At 35.3% G+C, this 21,438-nt stretch overlaps 1 protein-coding gene across 2 annotated transcripts in view; it reads left to right on the top strand.

Moving 5' to 3' along the window:
- Positions 1 to 21,438, top strand: part of EPRS1 (glutamyl-prolyl-tRNA synthetase 1) — a 71,119-nt gene that overhangs the window by 5,587 nt on the left and 44,094 nt on the right. For both annotated transcript variants that reach the window (XM_020982247.2, XM_020982248.2), the window contains exons 3-13: positions 5,836 to 5,935; positions 6,494 to 6,650; positions 8,443 to 8,582; positions 8,782 to 8,876; positions 9,855 to 9,981; positions 11,323 to 11,515; positions 11,981 to 12,152; positions 13,537 to 13,770; positions 14,991 to 15,075; positions 15,298 to 15,357; positions 18,748 to 18,858. In XM_020982247.2, the coding sequence (XP_020837906.1) occupies positions 5,836 to 5,935; positions 6,494 to 6,650; positions 8,443 to 8,582; positions 8,782 to 8,876; positions 9,855 to 9,981; positions 11,323 to 11,515; positions 11,981 to 12,152; positions 13,537 to 13,770; positions 14,991 to 15,075; positions 15,298 to 15,357; positions 18,748 to 18,858 (1,474 nt within the window). The remainder of the gene's footprint in view (positions 1 to 5,835; positions 5,936 to 6,493; positions 6,651 to 8,442; positions 8,583 to 8,781; positions 8,877 to 9,854; positions 9,982 to 11,322; positions 11,516 to 11,980; positions 12,153 to 13,536; positions 13,771 to 14,990; positions 15,076 to 15,297; positions 15,358 to 18,747; positions 18,859 to 21,438) is intronic.

Below are 21,438 nucleotides of genomic sequence, written 5' to 3' on the forward strand. Positions count from 1 at the left end.
CTCAGAGGTTATTTCCTGTGCCAAGCCATGCAAATAGAGAGACTGAGGATATAAAGACAAATGTGCAACAAATATGTAAACATTATGTACTTTCTTGACCATTATAATTAAGCAGTACAGTCTCTCCAAAAGATTAATAATATAGAATTTCAGGAAATTGTAACTTATGAGCTTTATAGTTAGTATTCTTGTTTGCGTGTTTCCATTATTAATAATTTAGTTTTCAGAACATTTGGCACTGATCACATCTTTAAATTAGCTATTGATTTTTGTTACTGCTTTATAGAAATTTTAAAATAATCTTAAATCTTTCATTGCTCTCAGAATATTTATACTGTATTTGTATACTTCTAAAAGACTTAGGGTTCCATTCCTTTAAGGCTAATCATGTGCTTCCATATTTATAAAACTCAATCAAAGGTTCCCATCTCCTAACTTCTGGTATCCTACGAGCTCACATCTATAACTTCTCCTTTTGTTTTTTTCTATCAAATGTGGCAGTACCATTTTATTTTAAATTTTAACATTTTAATTTATGATTATCATGTCAATCATTTTTGTTATTATTAATAATGATGCTGTATTGCTTTAAAATTTGCAGTGTACCTTGCATATTTTATCTAATTTGAGCCCCGTGACATAGGTATTGCTGGTATTATTTTTTCTACATAAAGATGAAGAAACTGAGTGCGTAAGCGGTCAAGTGACATACGTATATAACTAGTCACTATCTTGGGGATTTTAATCCTAGTCTTCCTGACTCCAAATCTAACACTCCCTCCACCATGTTTTGACTTAACTTTTTGAACTTCAGCGAAGTTCCCAGTGGGAAAACTGTTCTAAACCACTTGATGAGGATAGGGATTGCTGCTGATAATGAGTCTGTAATAGCTTTATAATGGAAAGGGAGCACTTTATGTTGACATTCAACACCATCCCATTATGTAATGGCTGTATAAAATTGATTTCTTATAACAGTAGCACATTTTAAAATGGGAAATGAAATTTAAGAAACATCAGCTAAACTTGTTTCCCAACTGGTGGCTTGGGGCAGGGGAGGGGAAGCTGCAGCCTTAAAGATGCATGTGGCCCTCTCGGTCCTCAGGTGTGGCCCTTTGGCTGAATCCAGACTTCACAGAACAAATCCCCTTAATAAAAGGATTTGTTCTGTAAAACTTGGACTCAGTCAAAAGGCTGCATTTGAGTACCTAGAAGGCCACATGGGCTACAGGTTCCTCACCCCTGGCTTTGGGTAGATGAATTTTATAACTCCAGAAAGCTAAACTGATTTATTTAGGTACCAGCTGAAAAATCATTTGGGATATTTCAAATTTAATGATTCTACAGTTATTGCTTAAAGTAGTTCTTAAATTAACTTTGGAGAATAAGCTTTTTGAATCTCTTTTCTTTGGGATAGTTTCATGTATGAATTGCTTTTAAAGTTTGGTAAACGTTTTCAGAGTGTTCTGAGACTGCAGACATGTTTTAATCTTGCAGTTTGGATATTCTGATGAAAACCACAGTACATATACCTTATATTTACATGCTATTTGAAGATTTCAAGATCCTTAAGTCAGGCTATAAATTACAACCTTTTGACAGGGATTTATGTTGAGTAGACTCTTGTAAGATCCTGCTTGTTTGTTGTTACATGTATGAATTATTGGTTTACCATAGTCTCTAAAAATAATCACTTTAACCTGCACATTAGAAGGTTTTAAAACATTTCTTTTGATGCAGAAGATAAGTCCTAGCAAACCCCTTTACAAAGGACATTTCTGGTAAAACAACGTATTTATTATTTACAGAAAAAAGAGTTATGTCTTCACTTTGGTAGTTTGATACTCATGTTTGACTGTTGTATTTGACCAGAGTTTGTTGCCTTTCTACATCGACTTCATTTACCTTGTTGCAGTCACCCTACATATTGTTCTTTTGTATGAGCTTCACTTTGCATCACATTTGAAGTCTCCTCATGTGTTTTCTGAATTCTTCACATTCATTGTTCATTACAGCCTAGTAATATTTTATTCTGTGCATATACCTCAGTTTGTCCAAACATTCCCCAGTTGTTGAGACATACTTTGTTTCCAGCTTTTTTGTGATCCTGGAGAAGCTGCTATGAACATTTTTTCATAAATGAGAGTCTTGCTGTCAGTAACATCTGTGAGATTCAGTTTAGTAATGGGATTATTGGGTTAAAGAGAAGAAGCCAAATTGTATAAGAATTTAATTGTCAAGCTAAGCTGCTTATAGTTTATTCAGGAGACACAAGGGAGCCACTGAAGATTTTTGAGCAGTTGAGTGACATAGTCATTAGGACAGTGATCTTAGAATCTGTGTGGAGGATGGATTGCAGAGAAGAGAGATTGTAAGCCGGAAGACACAGTAGGAGGTTATTACAGTCATTTAGGTGACATGTAATGAAGGCCTGAACTCAGGTGATACACATAGAAATAGAGGGAAGGGGACAGAATAGATAAGAATTGACAAGACTTGGAAACTATAGTTGAGAATTGAGGGAGAATGAAAAGTCAAGAATGTTTACGTAAGTGATTGAAAGGAAAGTGGCACCCTCAACCAAAATAGGCGGTTTGCAGGGAGGGATGGATTTTGGGGAAGAATGCAGAATTCTGTTTTAAACATCCTGAGTGTAATATGAATGTAGTGTATGCAGGTGGGGATTTCTAACAGGCAGTTAGTTGTTGATATGGGGCTGAACCTTAGAAGCCAAATGAAGCTGGAGTCATAAACTTGGGAGTCATATGTGTAGAGTGATATTTAAGCCCACAGGACCTAATGAGATCACTGAGAGTATAGAGAAAAGAGAAGAGGTTCTGGGGTAGAGCCCTCAGAAATGCCAAAGAGGGTCATGGATGGTGATCTGCCAAAGTGACTTTCCTAAAGCATAGAACATGTCACTTCTCTGTCTATGGCTTCTTTTTAAACCCCTGTGTTTGACAATTAAAACTCTTTACAACTTGATTCCAACCTACCATCCACCCTTATATATTATTGCTCTTTATAGTTTAGCCAAACTGGTTTTCTTGCTGTTCGTCCCATGCAGCACTCCTATCTCCCATCTCCGTCCCTTTCATGGGCTGTTAACCTGTGATTGGGATGCACTCCTTCCTTCCTTGGACATTCTAGAATCCCAGTTCAGGTGCCACCTTTAACATGAAATCTTTCCTGATCATTTTCCCTTACTCACTGCCTTTCCCTACAAATTTACTTTGAATTTTATTTTGTATATCCATATATACATGTGGTCTTATGTTATACATGTGCTTATGTGGATTCTTGGTTTAGTGTCTCGTATTTTTAAAATGTGAGTTTTTATTGGGCTTTTTAAAAACTACCAAGTTTCCACTTAAAATTTATTCTAGACCTACTTAATTACTCCCTTTATCGTCATCCCTTGATAACATTGACAGCACCTGTTGCATTGGCAGTCCTTCACAGTGTTGTGCCTTCTGCATATTGGTAAACCTACCACTTATGTCTTCACCTAAGTCATAAAACTCTTGAATAGAATGCAGCCAAGATAATGCCATATTATACTGCAAGAGATGCTTCCCTTTGGGTTCACAGTGATCCTTTCAATCATGCTACTCTTTGGGTCTAGTCCTTCAGTCACATCTACTCTTTAATTAGTATCCTCTAGGCCAGAGCTCTCACTTAGTCCACAGTGTCATGGTGGAGACTTTGTGATTGACTTGTGGAAATTTATATGTTTCATGTCCCTGGTACTCCAACTACTATTCTAATAACCCTGTCAGAGACGAGAAGAAGGTTTTGGCATTGCTTGTTTTAATGAAGGCTTTCTGATTCCTCTCTTTTTCTGATTACCTCCTTTTTTAAATAGTGTTTTGTACTTTGTTATTTCTTTTTATATTTAATAAGAATATTCAGTATATGAAGACAAAGAATTATAAAATTGTGAACTCTATTGTGTACAGTTTAGTGCTTTTTAAAGTATGTATTAAATTTAACAAAACTGTCTGTGTTTCCTGATATAGTTCTGTAATGTTTACACTGTATTCTTTTATTCCTTTTAACTAGTTTTCTTTTTTCATGTTCACAAACCTTCTCTTTAACAATGTGTTCTAGAACAGGGGTAGGCAAACTGTGGCCCAGGGGCCAGCTACAGCACAGTAGTTTGCTAACCCCTGAAATTCTGTCAAAAGTGATTGACCTTGGGGGCAGCTAGGTGGCACAGTGGATAGAGCACCAGCCCTAGAGTCAGGAGGACCTGAGTTCAAATGTGACCTCAGACACAACACTTACAAGCTGTGCGACCCTGGGCAAGTCACTTAGCCCCAACTCCCTTGTGCCAATCCCCATCTCCCATTATTGACCAGCAGTTTGAAGTTTCTTCATTCTTGTCATTTAAAAAAAAAATCAAATACCTGTCAGCAGGCCAGGGACATTCCTCTTTTTTTCTGATGTTTTCTGAAAGACAGTAAATCTTTCTTATTCAAAACAAAGAAATAAACAGAAGAAGGACTGTTCCTGTACTTTCACTAATATTCCCTGGATAAGAAAACTGCCCATATCAATTCAGGTCAGCTGGATGGGGGATGGATAGAACACTTTACCTAGAATTGGGAAGACCTGGCTTCCACTCTGTTCTCAGACACTTACAAGCCGTGTGACCCTGGGCAAATCACTTAACCTCAATTTTCTCAACTACAAAATGGGGATAATGATAACAATACCTACCTGCCAGGCTTGTTGCAATGATCAAATGAGATGTTTTTTGTAAAGCGATGTAAATGCTAGTTATCATCATTGTTGTTGTTGATTATGATTAAATTGGCATTTCCCCTTCAATCTCCAGTTTGGGAGAGTTGTCTAGAGCAGAGGCAAGCTGCCTACAGAACTCGAGCTGATTTGGTTGTTGTTGTTTAGTCGTTTTCAGTCATGTCTGACTCTGTGACCCCTTTTGGGGTTTACTTGGCAAAGATACAGGAAGGATTTGCCATTTCCTTCTCTACCTAAGGGTTATGTAACTTGACCAGGATCTGAATTCAAGTCCCACCTCTGACATATACTGGTTGTGGGATGCTGGACAAGTTATTTCAACTCTCAGCGCCCTAGACCAATGATGTCAAACTTAAATAGAAAGGGAATTCCTTTAGGCTGAAAAATGACTGAGAAAACCTCAGATTAGCATTATCTGTGTTACATTCTGTTTTTATTTATTTTGTTGAATGTTTCCCAATTACATTCTCATCTGACTCAGCTCCAGTTTAGTGCAGCTAGATGGTGCCTCGGATAAACTGACAGGCCTGGAGTCAGGAAGACTCCTCTTCCTGAGATCAAATACAGTCTCAGACACTTACCTAGCTTTGTGACCCTGGTCAAGGTCTCCCACTGCATCCAGGGCTATCACCAATCGTCCTGATCTGTATCTTGGCACTGGGCCCAGATGGCTCCAGAGGAGAATGTGAGGCTGGTGACTTTGCACAGCCCTCTCTCACTTAAATCCAGGTCACTTGCAAGTCATGCTATCACCTTCCTGATGTCATAGTCCTCTTTGAGAATGGGGGACAAACAACAACCTGTGAGTTGGAGTCAACCAGATGGTTATGGCAACACTCCTTAGAGCCATGACTTTTTGTTTGACCCACGGAGGCACATTACCCAGATTTTTTTTTTAAATGTATTTGAGCGTTTCAAAACTAAGTTGATGGCAGAGTAGAGTGGAAAGTAGAGTATGAAGAAAACAATTTTACTAATCCAGTTTGTCTTACTAATTGTTCTCGTAACAAGTCTTTAAGTTCGATACAGCCAAATGGCTGAAACAGCATTGTCTTTCCATTTGTATTCTAGCAACGTTACGTTCTCTGATGTGAATTCTATACCTCGCTACTTGGCTAGAGTTGCAACTTCAGCGGGGTTATATGGCTGTAACCTGATGGAGCACACTGAAGTAAGTCATCAGCAGTCTTTTCTGATTTTTTTGTTGTTTTGCATTTCCACTTATTTGAGGATTTCATCATTCCTGCCCTTGCTTGATGTGGCATCTTTATAGTTAGAATCTTAACACCTAGGATGCTGAATTTGTGGCTTTTCTTGTTTCCCCTTCTCCTCCCTTCCAAAAAGAATTTGTTATCTTGTTTCCTTTCCCTATTAGCATTTCCTCTAAAAAAGACTATTTTGTTAATGCCTTTTTTCTTTACATTATAATCATTTTCCACTCTCCCTTACAGATTTAACCTTCCTTTGCTGTTACAAAGACCTGGTCTGAGAATATCTATAGTATTCTGTTCTAATAGAAGTGAGGCCCTTTGACAGAATCCAAACTCCTCAGAACAAATCCCCTTAATAAAAAGATTTGTTCTGTAAAACTTGGACTCTGTCAAAAGGCCACACCTAGGGACCTAGAAGGCCATATGTGGCCTCAAGGCCACAGGCTCCCCACTCCTGGAACAAATTCTAAGTGTTGGAATATCTTCAGTCTCATCTCTTCTTTTTTCTCTTCCACCAGATTGACCATTGGTTGGAATTCAGTGCTACAAAATTATCTTCTTATGCACTGTTTACTACAGCAATCCGTGAGCTCAATCACTGTCTGTCACTGAGAACATACTTGGTTGGAAACTCATTGAGCTTAGCAGATCTGTGTGTTTGGGCCACACTAAAAGGTATCTCTGGTCTTCTTTTTTAAAGCACTTTAAACTTCAGTTACTACATGCCATTAGTTAGTCACTTCTTCCCAGATTTTTTAGTTCCATTACTATGGAGAAATTTAAGGTAGGATAATTTTGGGTTCTTTATATGATTTCCATATTTGAGACAAGAATCCTACTCTGTTTTGTTTTTGTAGACTTGCTTTGAAATGACTGCATTGATGTCCATCAATGAATCTCGAGCAGTAATTTTATCAGATAAAGTTTTGTTTGATAAATTGAATTAGTTACAGAGTGGCTTTATTCCTTAGCACGTTATATTATATAGAAAGTATATGCAGTCCTCAGCTTATGAATGCCCAACTTTTACACACGTGCACATGCAACGGGACCCCACAGTGCCACACCAAAACAGCACTCTAATCAGAACACTCTTAAACTACAATCAGCTTGCAGTCATCTAATGGGGGAGACAAAAAGAAGTCACTACTTTATCTTGTCCTTAAAACTGTCAGAGCTCTGTGTGTGTTTTTACATATAAATAGCTCCTCCAGTGGAGTCCTCAGCTTTCCAGCTGGTTTTATCTAGGTACTCTCCCTTTTCCCCTCCCCCTACTTTTCTTGACTGTGGTAATTTCTCTCTACTCCCACTTTCAAATCAACAAAGAGATGAAAAACAAAGTGGTGAATAGCAAACTCCTGTTGATGGAGATGTTAATGGTGCAATCTCCCAGATTAAGACTAGTCTTTAACTTTTTAATGTCCTTGCCTATTTAGATGTACAATGAAATCTCCAGATTTTTTGATCTACCATGGAATGAACACATAGGTAGAAGGGAATGAGCCAGTAGAGAAAGTATGAGTAAGAGGAAAGTGGCTTGAAAGTGACCTAGAGTATGCTGGTAGAACACTGACTCTTACAAAGTCCTGCCAGGACGGAAGGCCTTTGAACATGGGCTCAAGGACAAGCCTAAGAATGAATGGAAAGACACCAATAATTTAGTGAAGTGAATTTTTTTAGTCAGAGCAAATCATAAACAACTGTCTCCTAAGACATGGAAGGTTGACATCTGCACAGAAGGAGCATCCAAACTGGCAGCATCACAGACCCTTAAAGTCTTCAAGACTGAATTTGCCTCTGACTTTTACCAGATGTGCCTTCGTGTGACTGGGAGCACATCCAGAATGACTCTGGGCATGGCATAGATCTGACTAGTTATTCATATCTGAGAAAGTGGTTTGAAATTATTGTTTAGTTGTTTAGAAAGACATTAAAGAATAGATATATTTAATTCCATCTTTTGGGATTTAATTTTCACATCAGTAGTGATGAAATTTGATAGTCTTAAAAATTATTTATACTCAGTTGAGCCAGTCACCAAGTTTTGATTAATTGCCTACTCTGTGCCAGGCGCCAGGGATATAAATACAAATAATGAAGTAAACTCTGCTTGCAAAGACCTTAGAGTCCGATGGAGGAGATAAACAGAAGCTACCACCTTACCTGATTCTCAGAACTGTTCTGGTTGGAGTGCTGGTTTGGTGTGGCATTGTGGGGGCCTCATAGAATGGGAAAAAATTAAGTTGGGCTAAATAAATGTTGCTGAACTCATAATTTTCTGCAGTCATGCATGTTTTGTAGAGATAGCAAAATGTGACAATGTCTTAAATAGTCTACAGTTTACAGTCCATTAGAGAAGTATTGTTTTCATTGATTTAGCTGCCTTAAATTGAGTCATTTTAGGAACTCAGCTTTTGAAATTGCAAGGTTAGTGAATCATTTGTTTAAAATGTGTGTTTGTTGACAGGAAATAATAAATGGCAGGAGCAATTGAAAGAGAATGTGGCTCCACTTCACGTAAAGCGCTGGTTTGGCTTTCTTGAATCCCAGCGTGCGTTCCAGTCAGTTGGTACCAAATGGAATATTACTACACTAAAAACCAATGTGGTAAGCAGAATTGTAGTTATTTGGTACTGCTTAAAGGGAAAAAAAATCATGAAGAAGATTCAAGTGATGTTAAGGAGAATTACTTTGTATTTATTGTGTATTTCTTTTACCTGGAGAATTTTGTACCTCTCGGACTTTGGTGATTTTATTGGTTGAGTGGATAGAACAGCCAACTTCATAAGTGTTCATTTGTTTTAAGGCAACAGAAAGGAAACCGGACGTTGGAAAATTTGTTGAACTTCCAGGTGCAGAAATGGGCAAAGTTGTGGTCAGATTTCCTCCTGAGGCTAGTGGGTAAGATAATGTTTTTAGGATTCATTTGTATGATTAAGATCAAATAAGTCTAGTACAACTTAAAAAAATTATCCATTTTAGTTTAGTGTATGTAAAACATTATATTTTTAACATTATGATATCCCAGAGGCATTATTAGATTAGTTCATTTTAAAAATTTGTGCATTTTCACTTGGTTAAAGGAAAAAAAAGGGGGGGACATGTGCTCTGTCTTCATTTTGAGCTTTAATTGCAAAAGTGTTCTAGTATAATAAAGGTCTTTGTCCCTTTGATCCTTTTTCTCTTATGATTCATTCCCGATTAGTTGCCCATCAAAATGTCATTTATAGGATTGGTGTTAGTAATACTCACCTACACTCAGATGTAGCCATAACATCAGGATGAATGAGGGAAATAATAATGACTAGGATTGTCGTGTCCATTTGTAACTAAAATTTCTAATAGGAAAAATCTTCTGTCATTTGTGGTTCTTCTTGTTTGTTCTGTTTCCTTCTGGTCAGCTTCCAAGAGGTAGAAACAGATCAAATGATGCTTTTTGCTTCCCAATACAGGACAGGAGGACAAGCAGCAAAATAGACAGCCTATGCCAGTACATCAAGTTATATTTATATGGCAATATTAGGTAGCAGTGAGAGTTGATATGTTAGCAGTGTGCCCCCAACTTTTAAAAAAATTACCTTTTTGTATCAATTAAAAAAATTCACATTAAGTGTATAACATTTACCTGTCACCTCTTAATAAGATTGTGCATATGGAATTAACATTTGCATGTATTTAATTTACTAATCTTGTAATCTTTTAATCCTGTGTCAGTATTTTATATACATATATCTGTATTGCTTTTTATTAGAATGATCATAATGTAAATAAATTTAGAAAGTTTTTTAAAGCTTGTTCTCATACACTCCAAAGAGCTAATTTGAAGTAATTTTTTATAGCCTGTTAATGAAACTTCTTTTTGAAACATTTCTATTTTAGTTACTTACATATTGGACATGCAAAAGCTGCTCTTCTAAACCAGCACTACCAGGTTACTTTTAAAGGGAAACTAATCATGAGATTTGATGACACAAATCCGGAAAAAGAGAAGGAAGATTTTGAAAAGGTAAATTAAGAGTGTAATGATAACCTACTGAATATTCTGTTAGATGAGTTCATTAAAATTAGAGATGACAGGACAGCTAGGTGGTGCAGTGGATAGAGTGCCGGCCCTGCATTCAGAAGGAACTGAGTTCAAATCCGGCCTCAGACACATAACACGTACTAGCTGTGTGACCCGGGGCAAGTCACTTAACCCCATTGCCTAAAAAACAACAAAAAACAAAAAAAACCCTCAAAATTAGAGATGACTCAGTGTTTCATTCAAGGCTTTTAAGTATAAGTGAAGCCTACCTTTTTATTTTTTAATTTCCCTCACATTACATTTCCCGAGTCCAGGCAGAGATATAATGAACTTCAGTACATATAAGTTATTTTTTCCATTTCTCTTCAAATCTTATATATTTTATGGTAAGTATCATAAGAAATACAATTTTGCATTCCTTTTTACATAACGCACACTTTTTTGCTTTCAACGGAAAATTGCCTTCAAGAAACAACAAAACCCAAAAGAACTAGGTGAAAAAATGTGAAAGTTTCCCAGAATCTTTATGTCATGTTCTTTCAGAAGTATCATATCACAGAAGAGAGAGATGAACTCATTTCTGTCAAGTTGATACTCAGCAATTGTTCAGAGTAATTAGTAATCTCTATCATATTATTTAGTAATCTCATATCATGTGAGGTAATAGTATGAAAGTCCCTCACCTTTTTTTTCCTCACAGTCTTCATTCGCTTCTCTCTCTTCGCTCAGTCATTAGAAATTAAGAGAATGGGGGCTGCTAGGTGGCGCAGTGGATAGAGCACTGGCCCTGAAGTCAGGAGGACCTGAGTTCAAATCCGGCCTCAGACCAAACACTTGACACTTACTAGCTGTGTGATCCTGGGCAAGTCACTTAACCCTAATTGCCTTAAAAAAAAAAAAGCAAAAAAAAAATTAAGTGAATGGCACTTATTTCATAACTTAGTTTTCTGCCTCCAGAACAAGTTCAAATCTTGTCTTTGATCTACCTGTGTGACCCTTGGGGAAATTACTTATCTGCCCCTGGCCTCATATTTTTCATCTCCAAATTGATGATCAAATTAGATTGATCTCTTCTAGCTCAGTGATCTTTTGAAATAATACATACTGCCGCTTACTTATTTTTTCAGGCAGTGTAACAGGGGCCCAAATGCATTGTATCCTTTATGACTTTTGTTCTCCTCTTGGATAGTTCATATTTGTGAAAAAGTTTTATCAGTACTTGACAAGTTAAGGGACATTCAGGTAAAAGGGATAGTACCCATGTTTGTCTGTTTACTGGACTAATAAAATAAAACTGAAGTTTGTTTGGGTTTCACATTTCAGGTTATCTTGGAGGATGTTGCTATGCTGCATATCAAGCCAGATCAACTTACTTATACATCTGATCATTTTGAAACAATAATGAAATATGCAGAGAAACTTATTCATGAAGGAAGAGCTTATGTAGATGATACCCCTCCAGAAGTAATGAAAGCAGAACGTGATCAGAAGAAAGACTCTAAACATAGGAATAATTGTAAGGTGCATTTGGTCCTTTATACCTGCAACTTTATGTTTGTGAAATATACCAGTCTTTTTTATTAAAAATAGTAATGCTAGCTTGAATGTATTCAGCTTATTTGAATGCATTGCCTTCCTCTTTATGCCAGAATAATTTAGTAATGCTTCCAGCCTATGTGACCCTGAGGAAGTCCCTTAACCTTCTTGATTTGGACCCAAATGGCTTCTGAGGTCTCCCTCAGCTCTGTCTATATGGTCTTCTGATGCTAAAAAGAAAAAAAAAAGTCTGTCTTAATTAGTACCAGAGATTGAAACAGTTTAGTTTCATATTGCTGAACTATATATAAGGTGTATGGACTCCTTTTTTTTTTTGTGAAAAAAAATCATTAAATACTATGAAATATCGTGGTAGTATTAGAAAAGAAATTTGAACCAGATTAGTAGTGCCTTGACTGAACTGTACTGAATCTTTATTCACTAGCCATTGAGAAGAATCTACAAATGTGGGAAGAAATGAAAAAAGGAACCCCATTTGGTCAGACTTGCTGTTTAAGAGCAAAAATTAGCATGACCAATAATAATGGGTGCATGAGGGACCCAACTCTTTACCGTTGCAAAACACAACCACATCCACGAACTGGAATTAGATACAAGTAAGTTCATCTTTTTCATGCTCAGCATTTCCTTGTGCCTTGTTCCCTTCCCAGAAACCTGTAATGAGTTATTTTTATGTATTGTTCAGTTTGTATTTCCTAATGAAACACATCCAAATTTCTCTATGTAATATTGAGAAAGATTAAGGAATCTTTAGTGAAAATCTTTAGTGAAAAACCTTGATTTTTTTCTGACTTTTAGTTTGAGTTAAAAAATAAAATTGAGGAATAAAAGATTGAAAGGTGAATAATATACATACTGCTTACTTTTCTTTTTCTTCCTTTAACTGCTATAAGTCTGGAAGGGAACTCCTAAGGTGCTTATTATGGATCCCTTGATTATGGGAATTGTAAAAAGTTGAAATGAAACTGGAATGAATTTGATTCTTCAGAAATCCAAAAAGGAGTTAACTATAATTTTTCCCTTTCCTTCATTTCCTCTGTTCAATCATTTAAGTCATACCAAGTCTCTACCTCAAGTCTACCTCTATCTTAGTGTAGGTCCTTGTAACCTCTTGCCTGGACTTTTATAATGGCAATATATGTCTTGAACGAGCAAGTTAATTATAGTTCATGTTATGGAAAGATGATGGGTAAATGTTCACCTTAGTGCCAATGGTTTTTGGGTAGAGTTGTTTGCTTTTATTAATTTTAGTTTTGTGGAATTGCTTTTGAAGATCTTATAAAATTATGTTCACATCCCATTTTGATTATTTTCTAAACTTCAAAAAATGTTACTTGCACATTTTCTCTAATATTCTGTGATTGATTACTATAATGTAACCATGTTTTAACTTTTAATACAGTCCAGATTAAAACCATTTGGAAAGGTTTTTGTGTCAATAAAAATTTTTAAAGGAAGCATTTTTTTAAAAAGTATTTAATTATTAATTTTATATATGCTGTTTTTAATCATTTTATATGTTGGGATGAAACATTTTAACATTCTGTGCCTGGCTACTGAAATGATTTAGATCTTTAATCCTAACAAAGATGAATCGCTTAAGATAGCAGTACCAAAGAGCATCAAGGACAGTTTCCTTAAATGATTATGACATGGCCTGCTAGTTATTGCTTATTTCAATCCTGCATATCACACCAAGGAACAAAAAAGTACTAGCCGATTATTATAGATTTTGCTAAGTGAGACGTAAGTGAGAAGTAATCCCAAAGTTCATTTTACTGCTGAATATTGAGTATGAGTTGAGTTTATACACACAACAATAGATCAAATTTGGCCTGGGTCCCTGGGAAATCAGAAATTGTTTTTTTTTAACAAACTCATTATTTGGGAAGAATGCTCATTAATATTATTATTGTTCCATCTAGAATAAAGATGGTAAAAATGTTTGTTGATTTAAAAAAATTATTTCTTTTCCCCTAGGATTTATCCTACATATGATTTTGCCTGCCCCATAGTTGATAGCATCGAAGGTGTTACACATGCCCTGAGGACAACAGAATACCATGACAGAGATGATCAGTATTTTTGGATTACTGAAGTATTGGGGATAAGAAAACCATATATTTGGGAATATAGTCGTCTGAATTTAAACAACACAGTGTTGTCTAAAAGAAAGCTCACGTGGTTTGTCAATGAAGGGCTAGTTGATGGATGGTATGTTTTGTTTTCTGGATTGATAGATTGAATATGAATGGATACAGTTTACTAATCATACATGTGTGGTTTCTATGGCAAAGAAGTCTGTATATATTTTTGAAAATAATTTTTATTGTTTTACTTTTACACCACATATTTCCACTCCCTCCAAGAAAACCATTTCTTTTGACAAAGGAACAATTAAAGAAAAAGGAAGAAAAAAAGTTTGGGGTTTTTTTGCAGGAAAGATTGGCATTTGTAAACAAATAATGAAAATGTTTTTTAATAAGTACAGACAAGTCACTTAACCTTTCTGAGCCACAGTTTTCTTATCTATAACATGAGAGATAATAATACTCAGATTTTGTTTCATAGGGTTATTGTGAGGGAGACACTTTTTCCTATGAAAATAAAAGCTGCTGCAATTATTAAGGATGATAATAAATAAGACTGTCTAAATGTGATCTGTTTGAAATGGATTGCCATATATTATGTTAGGCCATGGTTCATTCTTGGTGTGTTGTTAATATAGGTAGTATTTCTTAAATTAAGTAGGGTAGGCCTAAGTACTCAAATGTTTGTTGTGTGAAGTCCATATCCTTGTATGTTGATGAAACTCATATTACTGTCCTGTGGAACATACTTGAGTACAGACCCTATTAGAAACCATCCCAATCCCCCATCTAAGATGGTTTAGTTATTGAAATCCAAAAGGACCTCTTCTTCTGGGGTCTACATTGGAACAAGTCTTCAGTGTTTTCTCATTGTAATAATGATTGTTTTATAGCAAGGTACAATCTATCCAATCAGTGCTATTCATTTTAGAATTGATGATAATGCAGTTAGTTTGAAGGTTTGAGTCCATAGGGAGTTAGTGTGGCATAGAAGAAGGAATACTAGTTTGGGAGTCAGAAGGCCTAAGTTCTGATCCCAGATCTCCCACTTAATAATTATATGACCATTAGCAATTAAGCTTTCTTGACCTGTTTCCTCATCTCTGATATGAAGGAATTGACCTAAGTAATCTCAGAAGTCCTCTTTTAAGTCTTACATTTCATGATTCTGCTACTTTGGCTTTATCGGTACCACATTCTACTGTTAATAAGGTAACCAGCTCAGACTCAAAATACCATGCAATATAATGCATATTATTTAAAGATTTACTACATTTCCTTGTATGTTCTAACTTTTCATGTAACAGGTGTTCATGAAGCACTAATGGTTTACTCATCTTTCAGGGATGACCCAAGGTTTCCCACAGTTCGTGGTGTACTGAGAAGAGGAATGACAGTGGAAGGACTCAAACAGTTTATTGCTGCCCAAGTGAGTTGTTAGGTTTTTTTTTCCTTTTGCTCTAAAGTAAGGCTGTTCTGCAAATGTGTTCTACTGATATGTATTTACTTTTCTGTCTCTTCTTTTTCCCATGTAATGCAAAGTCAGGATTAAAACATGAAAAATAATGGGTTACGGTTTTAATAGCTCATTTCCAGTTTGATATTTAAGACTATTTCCAGGCTGCTAAAATGTTCTAATTCTTTTTCCTAGGGCTCTTCACGGTCAGTCGTTAACATGGAATGGGATAAAATTTGGTCATTTAACAAAAAGGTATGTGTTAGTTTCAATTTCTTGTTTTTACTTCTTCATACCTTATTCTTGAATAATGTGATAAATCTGAAATTCACTGGAGTGTCTGTATAAAGAAGAAATCATAGAAGTTGGTTGCATCATTTTGTATACCTTCAGGAAAATGGAATGTTTCCCTTTTTCTAACATACTAGCACTACACATATTAACTTGCCAAAAATGTTAGCAAGGTGTTTTTAACAGAATTTTGTGGAAAGGTAATTGTTCTTGCTGTGATTCTTATGAACATTCTGCATTTCATTTTTCTGCTTTCAAGCTGCGAGCTATCTGTAAGAAGGTATTACTTAATGCTTTTGTTTGCCTTAGCACATAGCTTTCGGCACCATAAACATGTAATCTGAGATGCCGTTATGCTTCTTTGTAGCACAATCACATTTATAGAAAGGAAAACAGTTGCATTGTGTATATCCAGTGAAAATGCATTATTCCTCTTTTTTTTTATTTTTTTAAGTTTTGTCCTCTGGTTTCCTTAGTTTCAAAGGGAAGATCTGATAATTACATTAACTGCTTTTCCCTTCTGTGGTGAGAGGACATAGGATTTTTCAATCTGCACATTTCATTGAATGTCATTGATTATAAAAGTTTTTTATTTTATTTCCTGTGCCTTATTGTATTGTATTCATTTTAATGTTTCTCAACTGAACATGAAACAAGGAATAGTGCATCTTGACGTGGTTTATTATTAATTGGCAGCAGATTGTTTGGACACTATAATAAGGCAAATCTTTTTTAGAATGCCAACTTTTAAGCTATGGTTTCTGTGATTGTGCGTGTTCTATGAACTTTTTTTTTTTGGATTGCTGCTTGATTTTGCTGATGCCTTGCCCAGTTTGAGAAGTAGTAGCTTGTTTGGCATGTGTTGTATTTTTTTCCTCTTGTATTTGGTCAGTAGAGCACATTAAGGAATTATCAATTGGTTCTTTCTGTTGCTGCAGTTATGAATAGTAGAGTAAAAATTTAAGAACAAAGTTAATGTTACAGTACTTTTATTAATAAATTAATAGTTATTTGGACCCAGTAATCCACAAGCACCATTCTTAAATCTGTATCCTGATTTTAAGTTTAGAGTGGTGGTGAAGCCAAAATCATCCTGAGCATCCTTGTGTGCAAGGCAACAGCTTTATACTGCCCTCATTGGTGTCTTCCTTCCCTGCATCTTATGATGAAACTCACTGAAACTTCCTTCCATAGTCTTTGTTTTCATAGAACATGTTAGAATTTATAACAGAAGAGCAAAACAACATCCTTCCTCTCAGACTAAAACATAATGAAGGAGCAGAAAGCTAAATTTAACCATAGAGGATTAAAGCAAGTATTACACGTGGGTCACAAATCACCTGCCAGATGTCTTAACGACTTTGGGTAAAACTAAACCATAAGTTACGAGCATATTAGGTGAGAGACAGCTCAAATCAGAGAGTAACAAAAAAGAATGAGTGTGATATTATTCACTCTAAAATGAAAATAACATCTTTCATAAATCTGAATTTTCATCCTCATTGAACAATATTAATAACAATATTAATAACCAATTAATAATTTTAACTGACATGTCACTAAAGTTTACAAAGTACTTTATGTAGGTTATTTTCTTTGATCCCCTTCTGAGATATATGCATACTATAGGTATTAATATTCCTAATTTATACATGGATAATCCTGAGTTTCATAGAAGTTAAGTGATTTGCCTTTGATCACATGATTTGTTAATACCAGGTTTCTTAATTCCAGTTCTAGTACTCTATCTCCTCTGCTCTACTGTTATGCTATATTATTTCCTAGTCACGTAGAGTAGTTTGAATTATATAAAATATATTCCTCTTGACATTGGAGAAAATTTCAAAACAAAAAGTGTCACAGCTTTGAAATAACTCTGAAATAAAACTAGTTCTGTCAAGGCTTTGTTTACCATAAATTCGTAAAATTCTATATACAGTTTCAAAAAAATTCTATTAAAATATAACCTCTTTCCCCCTTATCACATATTAAATGCTTGATAAATGGTTTTTCCTTTTTACCTAGCCCACAAAGATATATAAACTTTGTTGCCTCGAGACAGATTATTTTCTTTTGCATTATTATTGATATATTGCCTAATGTTTAATTAGTTTGATATAAAGTAATTTTCTTTTTTACTCCTCCCCCCCTTTTTTTTTTAACAGTGAGGGTATACTTTCTCTTCCCTAGTGAAGGTATAGATCATCAAATATAAAGAGAGATGATACTGTCCATTTCTAGCATGGAGTTGTGAGCAAGAATGAAGCTATAGATCTTTTCCAGCTTCTGAACCATATCTTTCCATCATGGCTTCATTATTTTCTTATAAATTCCTAAAATGCTAGAGCTACTTGTATTCAAAAGGAAATTAAAATGTACCTGCAGAAATATAAACTGTACCTGTGGGATACTTTTTTGAATTATCCACTACTTTGGGTGTCTACATACTTGTATTAATGTTAATAGTTATAAATATATCCTACCATAGTACCTATTCTAACATCATTATATGTATGTAACATTATTTCTAATTAAATTCTAATAAACTGTGATGTGTCATCTGACATGTTCTTGAGAAATGAGTTAACGCCAAGCAGGTTTTGTTTATGTCCCCTAGTTGTTTTTCCTCCCATGTATTTTGTATCCCTCAAATATTGTTGTGTTTTTCCTGGACAATTTTAAACTGATTTGTGAAGTAAAAAAAAAAAAATACCATCCCCCAAATGTACAAACCAATGATTTATTTTAAAGATGAAGTAGGTTTAGAACATAGCTAGTATGCCTACTAAAAGTAATCTATAATTTATTGGTTTTTAGTGTTGTATTTAGAGATTGCCTTATTATAGTGACCTAATGCTATTCTGCTTTTAAATATATTGCCTAATGATTTGTTTAAAATGAAAATAAATTACAGAATATGCATATTTGTTTTAAAATGGGCTTTACTATATTGCTCACCTTCTACTACCACCCTCAGTGGAAGTCTACTGCCAGATTTAGGATATTTACCTATAGAGTATGATTATTTTCTGGTACCCAATAGGAAGACTCATGTCTAGATATTTGAAGCGTATTATTCCAAATTCTATTTTCTCCTTTTTTTTTGCCTGCCAAGAAGTTTTTCTTTGAAAGTTAATTTAAACTTTTTGTGGATTGGCTTAGATTTTCCTCATTTGTTTAGCATTTGCCTATCAGAAGAGAGTTAGTAGGTACACAACAGCATATAAGTGCAGTAACAAAGAAAACCAGTTAATATTCCTGTGTCATGCTTTTTGATTGTGTGACATTTTGTTTTTGACTAGAGGATTTTTAACATAAGGTATTTATTCATTGCTCTTTTATTAATTTTTGAAGGTTATAGATCCTGTAGCTCCTCGATATATTGCTTTACTACAGAAGGAAGTAATCACTGTGAACATACCTGAAGCTCAGGAAGAGATGAAAGAAGTGGCTAAACACCCAAAGGTCACACTATGATTTTGTTAATGTTGTTCTCTCTTTGGAAACTGGTTAGAGTTTAGAAAGAAGGCTTTGTACTCTCCTGCCAGTAATAACTGATGGGAAGTACTTTGTGGCCAGCACAATTTCTTAAGGTTTGATGATAAACTAATAAGTAATTTTTTGTATTTATTTCCCTGAGTGTAATTTAAGGGGAAAGTTGTTCTTAGGAAATGTTGAACATCTTGGCCATAAACTACTAATATCAAACCACTTCCTAAAATCAAACGCATTAGAAGAAATTTATTTCTTCATCTGCAAACAAGTCTAGTAACCTAAACTTTATGACTTGTAACATCCCTTCCCTCTCTTAAAATTTAATGATTCTCTTCCATTTCTAAATCTCTGATCCTAAGACCTTTGCCTTTCATCCAGAGCTATAGAACAGGGCTTCTTAACTTGATATTGATGAACTCTTTTTTTTTAATAATTTCATTTCTATAAAATTAGTTTTCTTTGGAATCCTTAGTGTTTTGTTATACATTTAAAAACTTTCTAAGAAGGGATATATAGGTTTTACCCTACTGCCAAAGTTTAATCCCTGAGACAAAAAAGGTTAAGAACTCTTGCTACAAAGAAACATCTTTATTCATAGAACATCCTGATTTGCATGGAGGGTGATAATCCTGTGTACCTGGTGTCATTCTGATAGATCGTAAAATTTATAAGTGGAAGTGACCTCAGTAATCGTGTAGTCCACCTTTCTCATTTTACAGATAAGAAAGAGGCCTCTAGAGGTCTCATAGGTAGAAAGCTGCAGAGCTAGCAAATCACCCAAACATAGGTCTTCTTTATCAAAATTGGTGCTCTTTCCACTGTATCTTGCTGATTAAATGATTCTCTCATCCACTTTAAATCACAGAAATTGGAATGTTTCCCCTTCGAAACTTTTGGTCAGCGCTTGTATTAGATGGTGTCAGAGATCACTTTCTGCCCTAAATTTACCATGCTATGGCTTTTGAATTTTAGCCAGTGCTCTGTAGAAAGAGATTTATGGACACACGGAATCACAAGGCATCTGTGTAAAGTACGGGGCTGTGTGGAGCATCATATCATCACTGTTTGACTTCACTCAAATGACTCCTAATTATCTGCTCTACTTAAAGAGTGAGGCATTGGTGCTTTAGCCATAATTAGAAGCAGCATGAATTGTGGTCATGGTGCTATTCTCCCTAACAGGTTCCTTGACAGCCACTTAGGCCATAGCCTGTTTCTGGTTACTCAGCCAGACACCATGAGAGTTTAGTCCAGTAGTGTCAAATTCAAATAGTGGGCTGCATATTGACTTAGAAATTCACAATTTAACATTATCCATCTTGTATTTTAACATTTCACAATTACATATCAATCCAGTTTGAGCTTTGCTCAGGAGTTTTGCAGGCAGCAAGTTTGACCCAGCTTAGTAGCATACAACCTCACCTTTTGGAGTAGGACCATTGGGCCATCACTTTGAAGCAAGAGTAGTTCTTAGATCAAAATATCAGGTATCTAGACTTCATTCTAAATAATCCAAACTTGTTAGTAATTAACAGAAATAATAGTGAAGTGGTAAAGTTAAGTTAACATGGAGTAAGAGATTGTCAGAAAATGCAGGAGCATCATATATTTGACTATACATGACATTTTATCATTGCATTTAAAAGATAATTTTAATTGCTGATTCTGCTTTTATAACTCTTTCATCTCCAAATATATTCCTTCTCCCTTTTTACCCAGAGAGTCTTTCCCTGTAACAAAGAACAATAAAGAAAGAGAAAAAAGGAACAAAGTGTTTTACAAAATTGGTGCTCAACCAGCTCATTGCCTGGGTTTGATATCTATTCAGTGTTCTACAGCCATGGCATGTCAACCCCTTCAAATAAGCAAGCAGCGATACATTTCCTCATGTCTGCTGTGGGGCTAAGCTTGGTCATTATAATTATATAATATTCCATTTTGGGTTTTTTATTTTTTGTCCTTTTATTTACAGTGTCATTACTTTTTTTAAAGTGTGAATTTTCAGGCAAAAGTTAGTGAATTTTATTTATTCACTTGTTTTTTTGTTTGCTTTTTTTTTAACCTCTTCTCAGGATGTTGCTACTGGGTGTATGGTGCCAGATATTGGTAACACTTGTCTAGTTGTGGTGGCAGCAACCTGATCTGGACTTTCTCACATTCCCAAGTTTCCAAGTGAAATCGTAATGTCCTAATATAGCACCTTGAGAAGTCTCTGTGTAGTCACTGTCCTTGAAAATTGTGCTGTGAAGCATGCCACGCTTTACTAGTAAAGTGTCCTTACTTGTCAGTGCTGCTTCTACCATCACACATTTGTGGTCTTATCTTTTTTTCACTCCTGTGACAGCCACAGGGAGCTAGTATGGATGCAGGTAGCACTTGGTTGGCGCAGGCAGTGAGAGAATGACTGCTTGTAATGTATATACTTTAAATTATTTGAAAGCTAGAACAAGTTTCATTTCAAAAGTGTGTGAGAGTGGCGATAAGTAAGCTTTTATAAAAGTGTAGCATTTACTAAGACAGTGTCACAAAGAGGCGTAATTATTATACAGA

Source organism: Phascolarctos cinereus, unplaced genomic scaffold, assembly GCF_003287225.1.
Source record: "Phascolarctos cinereus isolate Bilbo 61053 unplaced genomic scaffold, phaCin_HiC Scaffold_5;HRSCAF=322, whole genome shotgun sequence".
Lineage (NCBI taxonomy): Eukaryota > Metazoa > Chordata > Mammalia > Diprotodontia > Phascolarctidae > Phascolarctos > Phascolarctos cinereus.